Source organism: Homarus americanus, unplaced genomic scaffold (genome assembly GCF_018991925.1).
Source record: "Homarus americanus isolate GMGI-L3 unplaced genomic scaffold, GMGI_Hamer_2.0 scaffold56241, whole genome shotgun sequence".
Taxonomy (NCBI): Eukaryota; Metazoa; Arthropoda; class Malacostraca; order Decapoda; family Nephropidae; genus Homarus; species Homarus americanus.
Genome location: NW_024740202.1, coordinates 2,168,116 through 2,184,170, shown reverse-complemented (window position 1 = coordinate 2,184,170; position 16,055 = coordinate 2,168,116). Strand labels below are relative to the sequence as shown.

Below are 16,055 nucleotides of genomic sequence, written 5' to 3'. Positions count from 1 at the left end.
CACCCGCTATATACCTCGCGCCTCGTCACCAGACCGTGTCCTCGCCGGTTCCGACACCCGACACCCGACACACCCCGCCGACCACACACCCGCCCCCGACAACACTCACACCTACCACCCGTCCCCTACGATTTGTGGTGGGTGTGTGAGGAGATGAAGGGTGAAGAGGAGGGGTGAGGGAGGAGGTGAGGTGATGGTGACTAGATTTGTCTTCCCTCACCCTCACCCCTCACTACACCTCACCCCTCACCATCACCCTCACCTCACCACACCTCACCCTCACCACACCTCACCCTCACCACACCTCACCCCTCACCACACCTCACCCCTCACCACACCTCACCCTCACCACACCTCACCCTCACCACCCCCCTCACCACACCTCACCCCTCACCTCACCTCACCCTCACCACACCTCACCCCTCACCATCACCTCACCCCTCACCACACCCCCCTCACCATCACCTCACCCTCACCATCACCTCACCTCACCACCCTCACCCTCACCACACCCCACCCCCACCACACCTCACCCCTCACCACACCTCACCCCTCACCATCACCCCACCCTCACCACACCTCACCCTCACCATCACCTCACCCTCACCACACCTCACCATCACCTCACCCCTCACCATCACCTCACCCTCACCATCACCCACCCCACCATCACCTCACCCCTCACCACACCTCACCCTCACCATCACCTCACCCCTCACCACACCTCACCCCCACACACCTCACCCTCACCACACCTCACCCCTCACCACACCTCACCCTCACCACACCTCACCCCTCACCACACCTCACCCCTCACCATCACCTCACCCCTCACCACCTCACCTCACCACACCTCACCCTCACCACACCTCACCCACCATCACCCACCACCCACACCTCACCTCACCACACCACCCTCACCCACCTCACCCCACACACCTCACCCCTCACCATCACCTCACCCCTCACCATCACCTCACCCTCACCACACCTCACCCCTCACCTCACTACCACCATCAATCCTTGGTCAAGTTGCCTTACTGTTTACCACTGTTGTTTAACCTACACTCTCTGGCCACACAGTTCGACCTACCTGCACCGTATACCTACATTATATATATTCACGCTGATTTGTATACCTGTATAGGAATAATGTCTATCCGATTATTAAGCTGGATGATAATTTTATTGAATACATATTATTATTATAGAAGAAATAGTTTAGTCATTATTAACTTATAGACTCTGTACCTTAGCATCAGTTGGATGACGAGAATAAGGCAGTGTACGGCCTCCCCTCACCTGTCTGGGTAACTGAACGGCCTCAGCAAGATAACAGCTGCCCGTACGTATTCCCAATTTCTACTAGGTAAATTAGGTCGACCAATCACAGATCAATTCCACATGGGTGACGTATCTCGTGACGGCAATATAAGCTGACAAAGTTGCCAACCTAACTTAACCTGAAGCTGTAGTACTTTGGAAGGTAGGTAAAGGCGCTTTACCTGTTTATTATACCTGTTTGTGCAGGTGTTACATCATTCCCCCAACCCCGTGATGGGGTTACGACACGAACATGGTCGTGACAAGTACTGTTTTATGTGACACACACACACACACACACACACACACACACACATACACATACACAGCCAGCTTTAAACCCCCTACTGTGACCTGACATTTTCCTGAGCTAGAGAGAGAGACAGGTGTCGTGGTGTGGCGGTACTGCTTGCTGACATTTTCCTGAGCTAGAGAGAGAGATAGGTGTCGTGGTGTGGCGGTACTGCTTGCTGACATTTTCCTGAGCTAGAGAGAGAGATAGGTGTCGTGGTGTGGCGGTACTGCTTGCTGACATTTTCTTGAGCTAGAGAGAGAGATAGGGTGTCGTGGTGTGGCGGTACTGCTTGCTGACATTTTCCTGAGCTAGAGAGAGAGATAGGTGTCGTGGTGGCGGTACTGCTTGCTGACATTTTCCTGAGCTAGAGAGAGAGATAGGTGTCGTGGTGTGGCGGTACTGCTTGCTGACATTTTCTTGAGCTAGAGAGAGATAGGTGTCGTGGTGTGGTGGGCAGCGAGGTGTGTCAAGAGACCAGGTTCGCATCCAGGCCCAAGTGTTGTGTATTACATTACTGTCACGGTGTAAACCCAGCTGTCCTGCACCTAACACCCCTTCCCTCCCTCCCTCCCTCCCTCCCTCCCCCTTCTTTCCTTCCTTCCCTCCTTCCCCCCCTCCCTCCCTCCCTCACTCCCTCCCTGTTACAGCACCTTCTCTGTTCCTACCACGCCCTCTCTGTTGCTACCACGCCCCTCTCTGTTGCTACCACGCCCTCTCTGTTGCTACCACGCCCTCTCTGATGTTACCACGCCTCTCTGTTGCTACCACGCCCCTCTCTGATGTTACCACCCTCTCTGTTGCTACCACGCCCTCTGTTGCTACCACGCCTCTCTGTTGCTACCACGCCCTCTCTGATGTTACCACGCCCTCTGTTGTTACCACGCCCTCTGTTGCTACCACGCCCTCTGTTGTTACCACGCCCTCTGTTGTTACCACGCCCTCTCTGTTGTTACCACGCCCTCTCTGTTGCTACCACGCCCTCAGTTACTACCACGCCCTCTCTGTTGCTACCACGCCCTCTGTTGCTACCACGCCCTCTTCCTACCACGCCCTCTTTGTTGTTACCCGCCCTCTCAGTTACTACCACGCCTCAGTTACTACCACGCCCTCTCTGTTGCTACCACGCCCTCTCTGTTGCTACCACGCCCCTCGTGCTACCACGCCCTCTCTGTTGCTACCACGCCCCCTCTGTTCCTACCCCACCCCTCTCAGTTACTACCACGCTCTTCTGTTACTACCACGCCCTCTCTCAGTTACTACCACGCCCCTCTCAGTTACTACCACGCCCTCTCTGTTGCTACCACGCCCCTCTGTTACTACCACGCCTCTCAGTTACTACCACGCCCTCTCTGTTGCTACCACGCCCTCTGTTGCTACCACGCCCTCTCTGTTGCTACCACGCCCTCTCTGTTCCTACCACGCCCTCTCTGTTCCTACCACGCCCTGTCTGTTCCTACCACGCCCTCTGTTCCTACCCCGCCCTCTCAGTTACTACCACGCCTCTGTTGCTACCACGCCCTCTCAGTTACTACCACCCCCTCTCTGTTCCTACCACGCCCTCTCTGTTCCTACCACGCCTCTGTTCCTACCACGCCCTCTCTGTTCCTACCACGCTCTGTTGCTACCACGCCCTATCTGTTCCTACCACGCCCTCTGTTCCAACCACGCCCTCTCTTCCTACCACGCCTCTTCCTACCACGCCCTCTCTTCCTACCACGCCCTCTCTGTTGCTACCACGCCCTCTCTGTTGCTACCACGCCTCTCAGTTACTACCACGCCTTTTCTGTTGCTACCACGCCCTCTGTTCCTACCACGCCCCTCTGTTGCTACCACGCCCTCTCTGTTGCTACCACGCCCTCCCTGTTACTACCACGCCTCTGCTACCACGCCCCTCTGTTGCTACCACGCCCCTCTGTTCCTACCACGCCCTCTCTGTTCCTACCACCCTCTGTTCCTACCACCCCTCTGTTCACACGCCCCTGGACCACGCCCTCCCTGTTACTACCACGCCTCTCTCTGTTGCTACCACGCCTCTCTGTTGCTACCACGCCCCTCTGTTCTACCACGCCCTCTCTGTTCCTACCATGCCCTCTGTTCCTACCATGCCTCTCTGTTCCTACCACGCCCTCTCTGTTCCTACCACGCCCTCTGTTCCACCCCCTTACACCACCCTTCTGTTGCTACCACCCCTCTGTTCCCCCTCTCTGCTACCCCCCCCTTCACCACGCTCTGTTGCTACCACGCCCTCTGTTGCTACCACGCCCTCTCTGTTGCTACCACGCCCACTCTGTTGCTACCACGCTCTCTGTTGCTGCCACCACGGCCTCTCTGTTGCTACCACGCCCTCTCTGTTGCTACCACGCCCCTCTGTTCCCACGCCCTCTCTGTTGCTACCGCCCTCTCTGTTGCTACCACGCCTCTCTGTTGCTACCACGCCCCTCTGTTGCTACCACGCTCTCTCTGTTGCTACCACGCCCTCTGTTGCTACCACGCCGTCTCTGTTGCTACCACGCCCACTCTGTTGCTACCACGCTCTTCTCTGCTGCCACCACGCCTCTGTGTTGCTACCACGCCCTCTCTGTTGCTACCACGCCCTCTGTTGCTATCCTGCCCCCTCCTCACTACCCCGCCCTCTCACTTACTACCCCGCCCTCTACTTACCACCCCGCCCTCTCAGTTACCACGCCCTCTCTTTGCTACCACGCCCCTCTGTTGCCACCCGCCCTCTCAGTTACTACCCCGCCCTCTCAGTTACTACCACGCCCTCTCTGTTGCTACCACGCCCTCTCTGTGCTACCTGCCCCTCTCAGTTACTACCCCTGCCCTCTCAGTTACTACCACGCCCTCTGTTGCTACCACGCCCTCTGTTGCTACCATGGAGGGAAGGAAGGGATCAGGAGGGGGTGGAGGAAGGTGATGGGTGGAGGTGGATGAAGGAAGGGAAGGATGGAGGAGGGATGGGTGGAGGGAGGGATGGAAGGAAGGAAGGGATGGGTGGAGGGTGGATGGAAGGAAAGAAAGGGAAGGATGGAGGAGGATGGGTGAGGGTGATTGAAGGAAAGGAAGGAAAGGAGGGATGATGGAGGGTGATGATGGAAGGAAGAAAGGAATGGATTGAAGGAGGTGATGGAAGGAAAAGGGAAAGGATGAGAGAGGTGATGGGTGAGTGGGATGGAAGAAGGGAAGGATGGAGGATGAGGGAGGTGATGAGGAGGGATGAAAGGAATAGATGGTGATGGGTGAGTGGAATGGAAGGAAAGGAAGGATGGAGGAGGATGGGTGATATGGGATGGAAGAAGGAAGGGAAGGATGGAGAGGAGGGATGGGTGAGGGAGGGATGGAAAGGAAGGAAGGATGGAGGAGGGATGGTGGAGGGTGGGATAGAAGGAAGGAAGGATGGAGGAGGGATGGTGATGGGATGAAGGAAGGAAGGAAGGATGGAGGGAGGGGATGGGTGAGGGAGGGATGAAGGAAGGAAGGGGATGGGTGGAGGGTGGGATGAAGGAAGGAAGGGAAGGATGAGGAGGGATGGGTGGAGGGTGGGATGGAAGGAAGGAAGGAAGGATGGAGGAGGGATGGTGAGGGAGGGATGGAAGGAAAAGGGATGGGTGGAGGGCGGGATGGAAGCAAGGAAGGGAAGGATGGAGGGAGGGATGGGTGGAGGGAGGGATGGAAGGAAGGAAGGGAAGGATTGAGGGAGGAGATTGGAGGGTGGATGGAAGGAAGGAAGGAAGGATGGAGGGAGGGATGGGTGGAGGGAGGATGGAAGGAAGGAAGGGATGGGTGGAGGAGGGATGGGTGGAGGGTGGGATGGAAGGATGGGAGGGGATGGGTGGGGTGGGATGGAAGGAAGGAAGGAAGGATTGAGGGAGGGATGGGTGGAGGGTGGGATGGAAGGAAGGGGGATGGGTGGAGAGGGATGGGTGGAGGGAGGGATGGGTGGAGGGAGGGATGGAAGGAAGAGGGGATGGGTGGAGGAGGGATGGAAGGAGAGGGAAGGATTGAGGGAGGGATGGGTGGAGGATGGGTGGAGGGAGGGATGGAAGGAAGGAGGAGGGATGGTGCTGGTTGTAATGTCATCAGAGGTACAACAGGTTATGTGTCGAGCCAGTTCGACACACACACACACACACGCACACACACACACACACACACACACACACACACACACACACACACACACACACACACACACACACACGCATATGGTCTCTCTCTCACCTTTTCAAGGGCCCGTGCCTTGCGGACCTGCACTTAGAGGCGCGACTTGGGAGCCCCTCATACTAAGAACCTGCTTCACGAGGCCCATATACTTGGGGGGTCCCTCTCTTGGGGGCCTGCATCCTTGGGGCTGCTTCCTTGGGGGCCTGCGTCTTTGAGGGCCTGCATCCTTGGGGACTGCGTCTTTGAGGGGTCTGCATCGTTGGGGCCTGCGCCGCTGGGGACCCGCGTCTTCAGGGCCCTGCGCCCTTGGGGGCTTGCGTCTTTGGGGCCTGCGTCCTTGGGTCCCGTGCCATGGGGGGGTTTAGTTTAAAAATTTATTGACAATGCTTGTAGTACAGTTTGCCTATTCTAGTAATTCAGTCAGGTCTTGACACTGAGGTGGTATCACTTCTCACTGCCAGGACAGAGTTCGTACACACAAAGATGGAGGCCGTGTATGGATTAGTTTGGTCTTACCTTGCTAAAAGCTGTTGACAGGATCATAAAGGACTGCAAGAAATATGAAATATGCTTAGAGCATAGAGTCATCCACCCACCCCACCCTTCTCATCCTCTCGTCAAGGTCAAGAATACAAGGGTGGGTCAAAGTCTCTCTCTCTCTCACAATACATAATACACATACACAGGATACATACACTACTATACATGATCATAAATAAAGTAGATAGGCCGGTCACAATACCACACAGCCATGTATGTATAGATGTATAGGAGACAAGTGAGAAAATACGCGACTATATTGTATACAAACAAATGTGCTTGTCACCCCTCACCAAATCCGTCATACAAGAGGGGGGAACATTTATACACAGTGTATGGGCGTGTGTATAATGGTTGTTGTGAGTTATAAAGGGAATAAAAAGTATACGTTAGGGTGAAATAGTCCTGCCCTCATTGTCTTATTTACCTAATGGCCACCCCAGCTAGAAGTGGCCATGGCGAGGGAAGGTTAGTGGCCTGTGTAGCATCCTTCTATTGTTCTCGATTCCACAGCATGAGGTGGTGGGGTACTCCAAAGGCCTTCCACCCTATGCGTCAGGAACTATTCTCTTATATTCCTCCAGCAGGATATCTTGACGAGCTTGGAGTTATGTCCCCTCGTGTTGGTGGCGCGTGACATTACTAAAAAAAAAATAGCTTGTGTTTACGTTTTCCATCCCTGTCAAGACTCTGAATGCTTCTATTATGAGATCCTTCCTATTGTGCCTTGTCTGAAGCGTTGTTAGACGTAAGGCCCTCAATCTACAGTACTTGGATAAACTAGGATTCTAGATGATAGAGTTCAAGAATCATCTTAGTCGCTCTGTGTTGCACCTTGTCTAGAGATGTTGAGTCCTTCTGATGGTAGGGTGTCCAAGCAGAAGGAATATTTTATTATATTTGTGTTTGAGGCTACGACTTATAATACCTACACCTCAGTTGGCTAGTATCACTGTTGCTGCCACTTGTTGGCCTGCCTGCAGTGATACACTATACATAGGAATCACACACAGTCATACACCATACATAGGAGTGACACACAGTCATACACCATACATAAGAGTGACACACAGTCATACACCATACATAACAGTGACACACAGTCATACACCATACATAAGAGTGACACACAGTCATACACCATACATAAGAGTGACACACAGTCATACACCATACATAAGAGTGACACACACTCATACACCATACATAAGAGTGACACACAGTCATGCACCATACATAAGAGTGACACACAGTCATACACCATACATAAGAGTGACACACAGTCATACACCATACATAAGAGTGACGCACCATACACCATACAAAAGTGAATGAAGGTGTTATGTACACAGTGGAGGATCCGGTCGACGGTCGGCAGGGTGTGTCGGTGGGGAGGGATCGGGTGTCGGGACGAGTCGGTCTAGTGATCCCGCCTGGAGTATATAATTCGGGGAAAGCCAAGAAACTCCCGTCAGCCGTCGTCAGCTCGTGGACGACGTCAGCCACTGTCAGTCGCCGTCAACCACGCCGTCAGGATGAACAAATACTTCCCAGGAATCGGCCGCGTGGAGTACCGGCCAGACGCCGGCCCGGAGGACACCCTCGTCTTCCGGCATTACAACGCCGGCGAGACCGTCCATGGCCGGACCATGGAGGAGTGGCTACGCTTCTCCGTCTGCTACTTCAACACCTTCAGGTGAGTGGCGGCGTCTGTACATGAGTGAGTGACGGCAGCTTCAGGCGAAAGAGTGAGTGACAACAGTATCAAGTGAGTGAGTGAGTTAGTGAGTGACACACCATCAGGCACGATAGGTTTATCTGGCGCCACAGGGTGAAGGTCTGACCGCCACCTTATTGTTAAAAGTAAATTTACTGTATAACCAAACTGTATAACAACATTATGTATAGTGTGTGTGTGTGTGTGTGTGTGTGTGTGTGTGTGTGTGTGTTTAAAATATCTATCTATAACTCTCCAAGTCAGAGGGTATAGTTTAGGTTAGGTTAGGATAGCGATGGGGAAATTACTCTGAAGGTGACGTAAGCTAGGGGGCGAGTCTTCGTGTTAACCGTGAAAACTATATGTAGACCAACTATGTAGTGTACATGTAGTGGGGTGAGTGTACAGGTGCACTTGGTGATGGCAGGTACCTGGGTGCTGACGACTACTACGGGGACCGAGCCCACCAGAGGTCGTGGGAGGACGCCTCACAGTCCCTCGACAACTATAAGCGTCGCATGATGGCCGCCTTTGAGTTCTTCCATAAGCTTTGCGTCAAGTACTACTCGGTAGGTGATTTGAGGACGACCTGTAGCATTGTTAGCTCACCTATGTATTTTGTGCATCATATATATACATATTTGGGGTCACAATATTTTGGATGTCAATGTGAACTGGCAATTAGCTCAGCATCGTCAAAACGGAGATCGCCATCAAAGCCGTTTACATCTGATATGTCTTGTATATTGACTAGGTGAGTGACCGCGACATGGCCCCAGAAGGAGAGAACTTCGAGGAGACCAACAACTACCTGGAGGAGATGGTGACGTTGGCGGCTGACCTGCAAAGGCAGACGGGGCTGAAACCCCTCTACTACAGTGCTGACCTCTTCTCCCACCCTCGCTATGCTAACGGTGCCGGGGCCAACCCTGACGCCCACGTCTTCGCCTATGCTTGTGCGCAGGTCAAGCGCAGTATGGAGGCGGCCAAGCGCCTAGGCGCCGAGAACTTCGTCTTCTTCAACCCTCGCGATGGCTACCAAAGCGTATTGCAGCGACAGTTCTTGCGCGACCAATCACACATGGCGCAGCTGTACCGCATGGCCTCGCAGTACAAGGATAAGATTGGCTTCAAGGGCCAGCTGCTGATCCAGCCCAAGCCTGCTGACCCTCGCCGTCACCAGTACGAGAGTGACGCCATGGCCACCATGCAAATGTTGAACCACTTTGGTTTGGACAAGCAATACAAACTATACATCAAGCCAGCCTTCTCCCGCCTCATGGGTCGCCCCTACGAGCACGACGTGTACATGGCAGCCGCGTACAACATGCTGGGTAGTGTGGACGCTTCTGACAGCTTCCCAGAGTTCCAAGGAACGTCTGACCTCTGCGCCAAGAACATGCGCGACGCCACCTATGTCATGAAGTGCGTTCTTGAGCAGGTAAACTAACCTTGAGCTGAGTATTGGCATCATATCTGTGCATTCACTGTAACTCTTGTCTTCTTCCTTATTTATCTGAGTCACTGAGTATGACACTTTAATTTGTGGTATTCCCAGGGAGGTCTCCAGCAAGGAGGGTTCACACTGGGTGGCCGAGTCCGTCGTGAGTCCGTGGAGCCTCGCGACTTGTTCCACGGTCACGTCCTGGCCATGGACACCTTCGCCCGCGCCCTCAGGAATGCTGCCCGCATGATCACCGACGGCAGCTTCGCCCGCAGTATGCAGCAGGTGAGTCCTCTCTGTGTTACTGCCATCAGATGTAGGTGTAAGATATGTGGCCTCTCTCTCTCTCTCTCTCTCTCTCTCTCTCAATTGCGTGTTGACTGTCATAAATCCTTGAGCAGTGTGTTTTCTCTTCACTGTATTCAACTTCCACTCAGATTTCTTTGTAAATAACTTTGTCAAGGTCTTCTTCACCTTTTCTCATTATAAAGCCTAAGTTTACAAGTCTAATTTTCTTTCACCAGCGCTATAACTCTTACAAATCCGGATTCGGTGAGCATGTGGAGAAGAACACCATCACCATGGAGGAGTGTGAGGACTACGTGCGGAAAAATGGCGAACCGCAGCATCGGTCCTCCCGCTACGAACACTTCCAGAATATGTTCAGCTACTATGTCTACCCTCCGCGCCAGTAGACGCTTCAATCTACTACAATTACCTACTCCGTCTCTTTTATACCCCCTTCTTCTATATTCATTGGTTCTACCATCTAATAACTGAATTTTCACGAAGACCCAGCGGCTTGTATTGTAAAATTTCGTTGTTGATTCCTCGCTTATACAGGTATCTGCAAGTGAGTGAAATGTATGAACGTGTCTTTTTTGTTCAGAGAATATTAAGACGTCTGGTTCTCGACAAGTTGGTTGTTCGTAGTGCTCGTACCTCCGGGTTCAATAGTTCAAGGAATATGAGCTCGTTATCCCTCAAGTGGGGCCACAGGTGTAAGGCCATCATTGTCTTTGTGTCTGCGTACCACGTTTTATATCTTGATCTTCGGATTCTTAATATTATTAATTATATTTTTGTGGTGTTTATTCCGCTACTGACTGGCAATCTGGTGTTAATTCACTTAACCAGCAGCTGTGTTGGTCCCAAGACGTATGAGTTGGATACATCTTTCTTTTTCTTTTTTTCTTTTTAGAAGTTGTCGATCAAAAACCTTATATAAATGTTTTTTTTAACCATTATTTATTACAACAAGTGTCTCTTGTATCCTCTATATCAGCCCAATACCATTAACAACTAACTGATTGATTGTCTTGCTTTTTACCTGTCTGGGGGGTCGGCCATAATGGTTGTCCCTTCCTAGCCAACAGGAATAGAATTACAAAGGCATGCAATTATGTTTCTCATTCTGGATCCAAACATACCGAAGATCGAGGGGAAATCGCGTGATTTTAACCTAATTGGATAAAATCACGGCCCAGTCTTGATGTAAAAACAAAGTAAGAAACGCTGGTGTGTGTAAAGATAACTTAATGATGTAAAATATAATTAAAACGTAGGAATATAAATCTGTTGTCGAAACATTTATGAACTGGTGGATACAATCGACGTCGTCTGGTACACAGGAACATAGACAACCCATGAACGTTGGTTTTGGACAGTACGAGACGTTGTGAAGTTGTCTCAGCCCTCAGGAGCCACAGCTACGATCACAGCTTGGGAAAGTTTGTGTTTCATAAGTAAATAAACATCACAAGTAACCAAATTATAACCAATTGTATTTTGTCAATAAATATCGGGAAATAAAAGAGTTATATTTATTTACATCACAGTTCTCCTGCAAATTGACTATACAGTATATCAATTATTATTATCAACTGGCTTCTGTAACATGGAATTAGAAGTTTCCCCTTCACTTATGACTCAACATTCTTTTAAATAAAAAGTAAAGCAAAGAGTTATTGATCTGCTCTTGTAGTTTAATTAATTTTCATTCAACACAAATACTGACTACCTTGAAAACATTCCCATTGATCTGAGAACACTTCCATTAATCTGAGAACATTACCATTGATCTGAGAACATTCCCACTAATCTGAGAACATTCCCATTAATCTGAGCACATTCCCATTGATATGAGAACATTCCCACTGATCTGAGAACATTCCCATTGATCTGAGAACATTACCATTAATCTGAGAACATTCCCATTGATCTGAGAACATTCCCACTGATCTGAGAACATTCCCATTGATCTGAGAACATTACCATTAATCTGAGAACATCCCCATTGATCTGATAGCATCCCCATTGATCTGGAAAGATTCATATTGGTCTGAGAACATTTATACTGAGCTGAGAACATTCCCATTCATCTGACAACATCCCCATTGATCTGAAAACATTCCCATTGATCTTAGAGGCCCTCCCAGGGGCGGCATCACCCCCAGGGGACCACCTTGGGGGTGGGAGTGCCCCCAGGAGACCTGCCAGGGGCCGGGGCGCCCCTAAAGGCACTACCAGGGTCGACAACCCAGGGGACCTCCCAGGCGCGGCGGCGCCGTTAGGGGTTCTCCCAACGGCGGATGTACCCCTAGGGGCCTTCACAAAGGCAGTGATTCCCCCAGGGGCCCTCACAGGGGCGGTGGCGTCCTCAGGGGACCTCTCAGGATCAGCGACGCCCCCAAGACTTAATCGTGGTGTCGTACATATTGCATACGTCCAGCAATCCCTTACTTAACAGTGATTGGTGGACTAAAATAAAAATCCACCAAATTACAGCCAATGGGAGAACAGAGCAGTCAGTCAGCACAACACCCCAACTTATGTTTTCCTGTTGGATATTTGTTCTCCTTTACAGTGTTCATGGTGCTATGATACTGGAAATGCGATGGGCGGTGTATTTATTTGACGTTATATCTCCCAGAGTTCTATATAGTGCAAAAGCAACTGCCGGCATGGGACCTCCAGGGGCGATGACGCCACCAGGGGCCTTACTTAGGGTTAGTGGCGCCCCCAGGGGCTCTCCCAGGAGTGGTGGCGCCACTAGGGGACCTCCCAGGATGACGTTAAATAAATACACTGTCCATCGCATTTCCAGTATCATAGCACCATGAACACTGTAAAGGAGAACAAATATCCAACAGGAAAACATAAGTTGGGGTGTTGTGCTGACTGACTTCTCTGTTCTCCTATTGGCTGATATTCGGTGGATTAACATTTTAATCCACCAATCACAGTTAAGTAAGGAATTGCTGAATATAAACAATATGTACGGCAATACTACCAAGCAAACTATAGGACTCCTGGGAGGGGGGCACCTCTGGTAGAGACCCTGGGGGCAGTTGTTTTTGCACTATTTAGGACAATGGGAACCCATCGCATTTCCACCATGAAAACTGTAAAAGAAAATAAATATCCAACAGGAAAACATAAGTTGGGGTGTTGAGCTGACCGACTGCTCTGTTCTCCTATTGGCTGTAATTTAGTGGATTTTTATCTTAGTCCACCAATCACTGTTAAGTAAGGGATTGCTGGACGTATGCAATATGTACTACACCACGTTCAAGCCCCTGATGGCTCAGCCGCCCTTGTGAAGGCCCCTAGCGGCGGCGCCATGCCTAGGAGGGACCCTGGGGGCACCACCGCCTCTGAGAGGGCATGTAAGGGCACTGCCGCCCCTGGGAGTGCCCCAAGGGTCAATAACCGCCCTTTGAAAAGTTTTGGGTGCTGCACTGCCCCTGGGAGGGCCCTAGGGGCGCTGCAGCCCCTGGGAGGTTCCCTGGAAGCACTGCCACCCCTAAAGAGAGCCCCTGGGGATGCTGCCACCTATGGGAGGGCCCCCTGGGTGTGCCGTCACCCATGAGGGCACCACCACCTCTGATGGGGCCCTTGAGGGCGCTGCAGACCCTGGGAGGGCCCCTAGGGGAGCCATGGCCCCTGGGAGGTCCCGCCACCCCTATGGTGATTCCCTGGGCACTACCGCTCCAGGGAGAACCCCTGGCGGGCCCTCCCAGGGGCATCCCAGGGTCCCTCCCAGAAAGGCAGCGCTCCCAGGGGCCATCCTTAAGGGTGGTAATTCCCCCGGGGGACCTTCAAGGAGCAGCAGCACCCTAGGTGCCCTTCAAAAGCCGGTGGTGCCTCCAGGGACCATTCCAGGTATGGCCGCGCTCCCAAGGGGCCTCCCAGAGCCAACAGGGGCCCTCCAAGAGGCAGTGGTGACCCTAGGGGCCCCCCCAAGGTCGGCGACGCTTCCAAGGGTCCTCACAGGGGCCCTCCCAGAGGCGACGGTGCACAACGAGCTCTCCCAGTGCCACCAAGGGCCCTCCGTATGGATGGCAATTTCTCCAGGGAGCAGCAGTGCCCCTATGGGACCCTCCGGGGACGGCGACGCTCCCAGAGGCGACGGCGCCCACCGGGTCCCTCCTAGGTACAGCTGCGTCCCCAGGCGCCCTCCCACGGGCAGTGATGCCCCTTGGGTCCCTCCCAGGGGCTGTTGTTCCTCCAGGGGCGTTGGTGTACCACGGGCCCTCCCAGGGTGGCTGTGCACCCAAGCATCCTCCTTATTGGTGGCAATTCCCCCAGGGAACCTACTAGGATGGGGCGCCCCCAGGGGCCACAGCGCTTCAGGGCCTACAAGGACAGGGTCGCCCTCAGGGGCAGAGCTTCAGTGCACTCCCAGGAGCGGTGGCACTTCCAGGGTCCCTACTGGGGGCAACAGCGCCCCCAGGGGCTAACCCAGAGGAGACAGCACATCTAGGGGCCCTCCCAAAGGCGGCAATGCACCCAGGGGGCTTCCTTTGGGGTGGTAAGTACCCCACGGGACCTCCCAGAAGCGGCAGCGCCCTACGGGCCCTCCAAGCAGCGCCGGTGCCCCCAGGATCCCTTCCAGAGGTGGCCGTGCCCCAGGAAGCCCAGCCATGGGCAGCGGCGCCCCCACATGCAATCCCAGGGGCGACGGGGGCTTTCCAAGAGGCGGTGGCGACTCCAGGGGCCCTATCAAGGTCGATGGCGTCCCCAAGGGACCTCCCAGGGGCGACAACGCATTAGGGGCTCTTTCAGGGGCAGCAGTGCCTCCAGGGGCCCTCCTTAGGATTGCCAGCGCCCCCAGTGTTCCTACCAGGGGCTTCAGTGCACCTAGGGGCCTTCCCACGATCGGCGGCGCCCTCAAGGGCCTTCCCAGGGGCGGTGGTGCCCCCAGGGATGAAGGCACACCCAGAGGCCCTCCCATGGGCAGCAGCGACCCCAGGGATCCTCTATAGGGATGTCAGTGCCCCCAACGATCCTTCCAGGGGCCGCCGAGCCCCTAGGGTACCTTCCAGGGAAGGCAGCACTCCCAGGGGCAGCAGTGCCCCCTGGGTCCTTGCCAGGGGCTGTGGTGCCTCCAGGTGTCCTTCCAGGGGCCCTCCCAGAAGCGATGGAGCCCCTGGGGCTCTCTTTAGGGGCAACAGCAGCCCCAGAGGCCCTCCCAAGGACAGTGTCGGCCTCAGGGGCCCTCCCAAGGGCGATGGCGGCCCCAGGGGCCCTCCCAGGGGCGGTGGCGACCCCAGGAGACTTCTCAGGGACAGGGGCACCCCCAAGGTACCTCCCTGGTGTGGCAGCTCCCCTAGGGGCCTTCCCAAAAGCAGCGAAGCCTCCAAAGGCCCTCGCAAGGGCGGAGGAGACCCCAGGGGCCCTGTCAGGTGCGGCGGCACTCCCAGGGTCTCTCCCTGGGTCGGGGCATCCTCAAGGGCCCTCCCATGGGCGTTGACGCCCCCATGGGCCCTCCCAGGGCGACAGCGCACCCAGGGGCAGCAGTATCCCCAGGGGCCCTCCTTAAGGGTGGTAGCAGCCCCAGGTGACCTCCCAAGGGCAGCAGCACTCCTAGGGTTCCTCCCAGAGGCAGCGGTGCCCCCAGGGGCTGTTGAACCCCCAAGGCTCCTTCCAGAGGCCCTGGGTAATACTTTCTTTGGGTCAATTTAGAGTACTATATAGGATATAATTCAATATTGATTTTTCTGTTGCCCTAATGATAAGTTAAGACAAAAGCGAGACGATTTTCATCCACGAGACTTAGGGTGCAAATGACCCAAAACCGAGATATTTAATATGCCTGGGGGGTCCACAATCCCCCCCCCCCTCCCCACCCCTAGGAAGTTGGGTTGGTAGTATCAGCCATGTGTTACTAATTAAGCTATCCTTACCAACTAAACTTACCTAATCTGGTATTATTTCAGCTTCACTCCCAACTGGGGTAGAGTAATTGGAGGGGGTGATAACTCAAAAATGACTTATTTTTGACAGAAATTAGGAAAAAATTCAAATGAAGCACACTAAATACCATGGGAAAAAGCAAGATTACTGGTCAAATACCATCTGGTAGTGAAACAGCAATTTTACCCCTAACCTTACCTAACTTCCTAACAGGGCGCATATAAATATCTCAATTCTAGTTCAGGTGAGCTGGTCTATCCAGTGTTAGTACAGGAGAAACTGGGGGACAGGAAACATGTGATGTTTGGTAGGGTAACGCCTTGTCATGGTTGTCCAGGCTCACATTTTTAACATCTTGGTGAGAGATACACATG

At 53.3% G+C, this 16,055-nt stretch overlaps 3 protein-coding genes across 3 annotated transcripts; all 3 read left to right on the top strand.

Annotated features, from left to right (window-relative positions):
* The first annotated feature begins 7,782 nt into the window (after nt 1–7,782).
* On the top strand, nt 7,783–11,297 carry LOC121875312 (xylose isomerase-like). Its single transcript, XM_042379801.1, has 5 exons — nt 7,783–8,018; nt 8,467–8,608; nt 8,794–9,480; nt 9,598–9,768; nt 10,008–11,297. Exons 1-5 carry the CDS (start codon nt 7,858–7,860, stop codon nt 10,176–10,178), a joined length of 1,332 nt encoding a protein of 443 aa, XP_042235735.1. The 5' UTR covers nt 7,783–7,857; the 3' UTR covers nt 10,179–11,297.
* A 2,010-nt stretch (nt 11,298–13,307) lies between these two features.
* Nucleotides 13,308–14,248, top strand: LOC121875240 (U1 small nuclear ribonucleoprotein C-2-like). Its single transcript, XM_042379700.1, has 2 exons — nt 13,308–13,918; nt 14,074–14,248. The coding sequence occupies exons 1-2, from the start codon at nt 13,308–13,310 to the stop codon at nt 14,246–14,248; spliced, it is 786 nt and encodes a 261-aa protein (XP_042235634.1).
* A 504-nt stretch (nt 14,249–14,752) lies between these two features.
* LOC121875239 (basic proline-rich protein-like) lies at nt 14,753–15,450 on the top strand. The gene is made up of 2 exons (XM_042379698.1): nt 14,753–14,967; nt 15,090–15,450. The coding sequence occupies exons 1-2, from the start codon at nt 14,753–14,755 to the stop codon at nt 15,448–15,450; spliced, it is 576 nt and encodes a 191-aa protein (XP_042235632.1).
* The last annotated feature ends 605 nt before the right edge of the window (nt 15,451–16,055 follow it).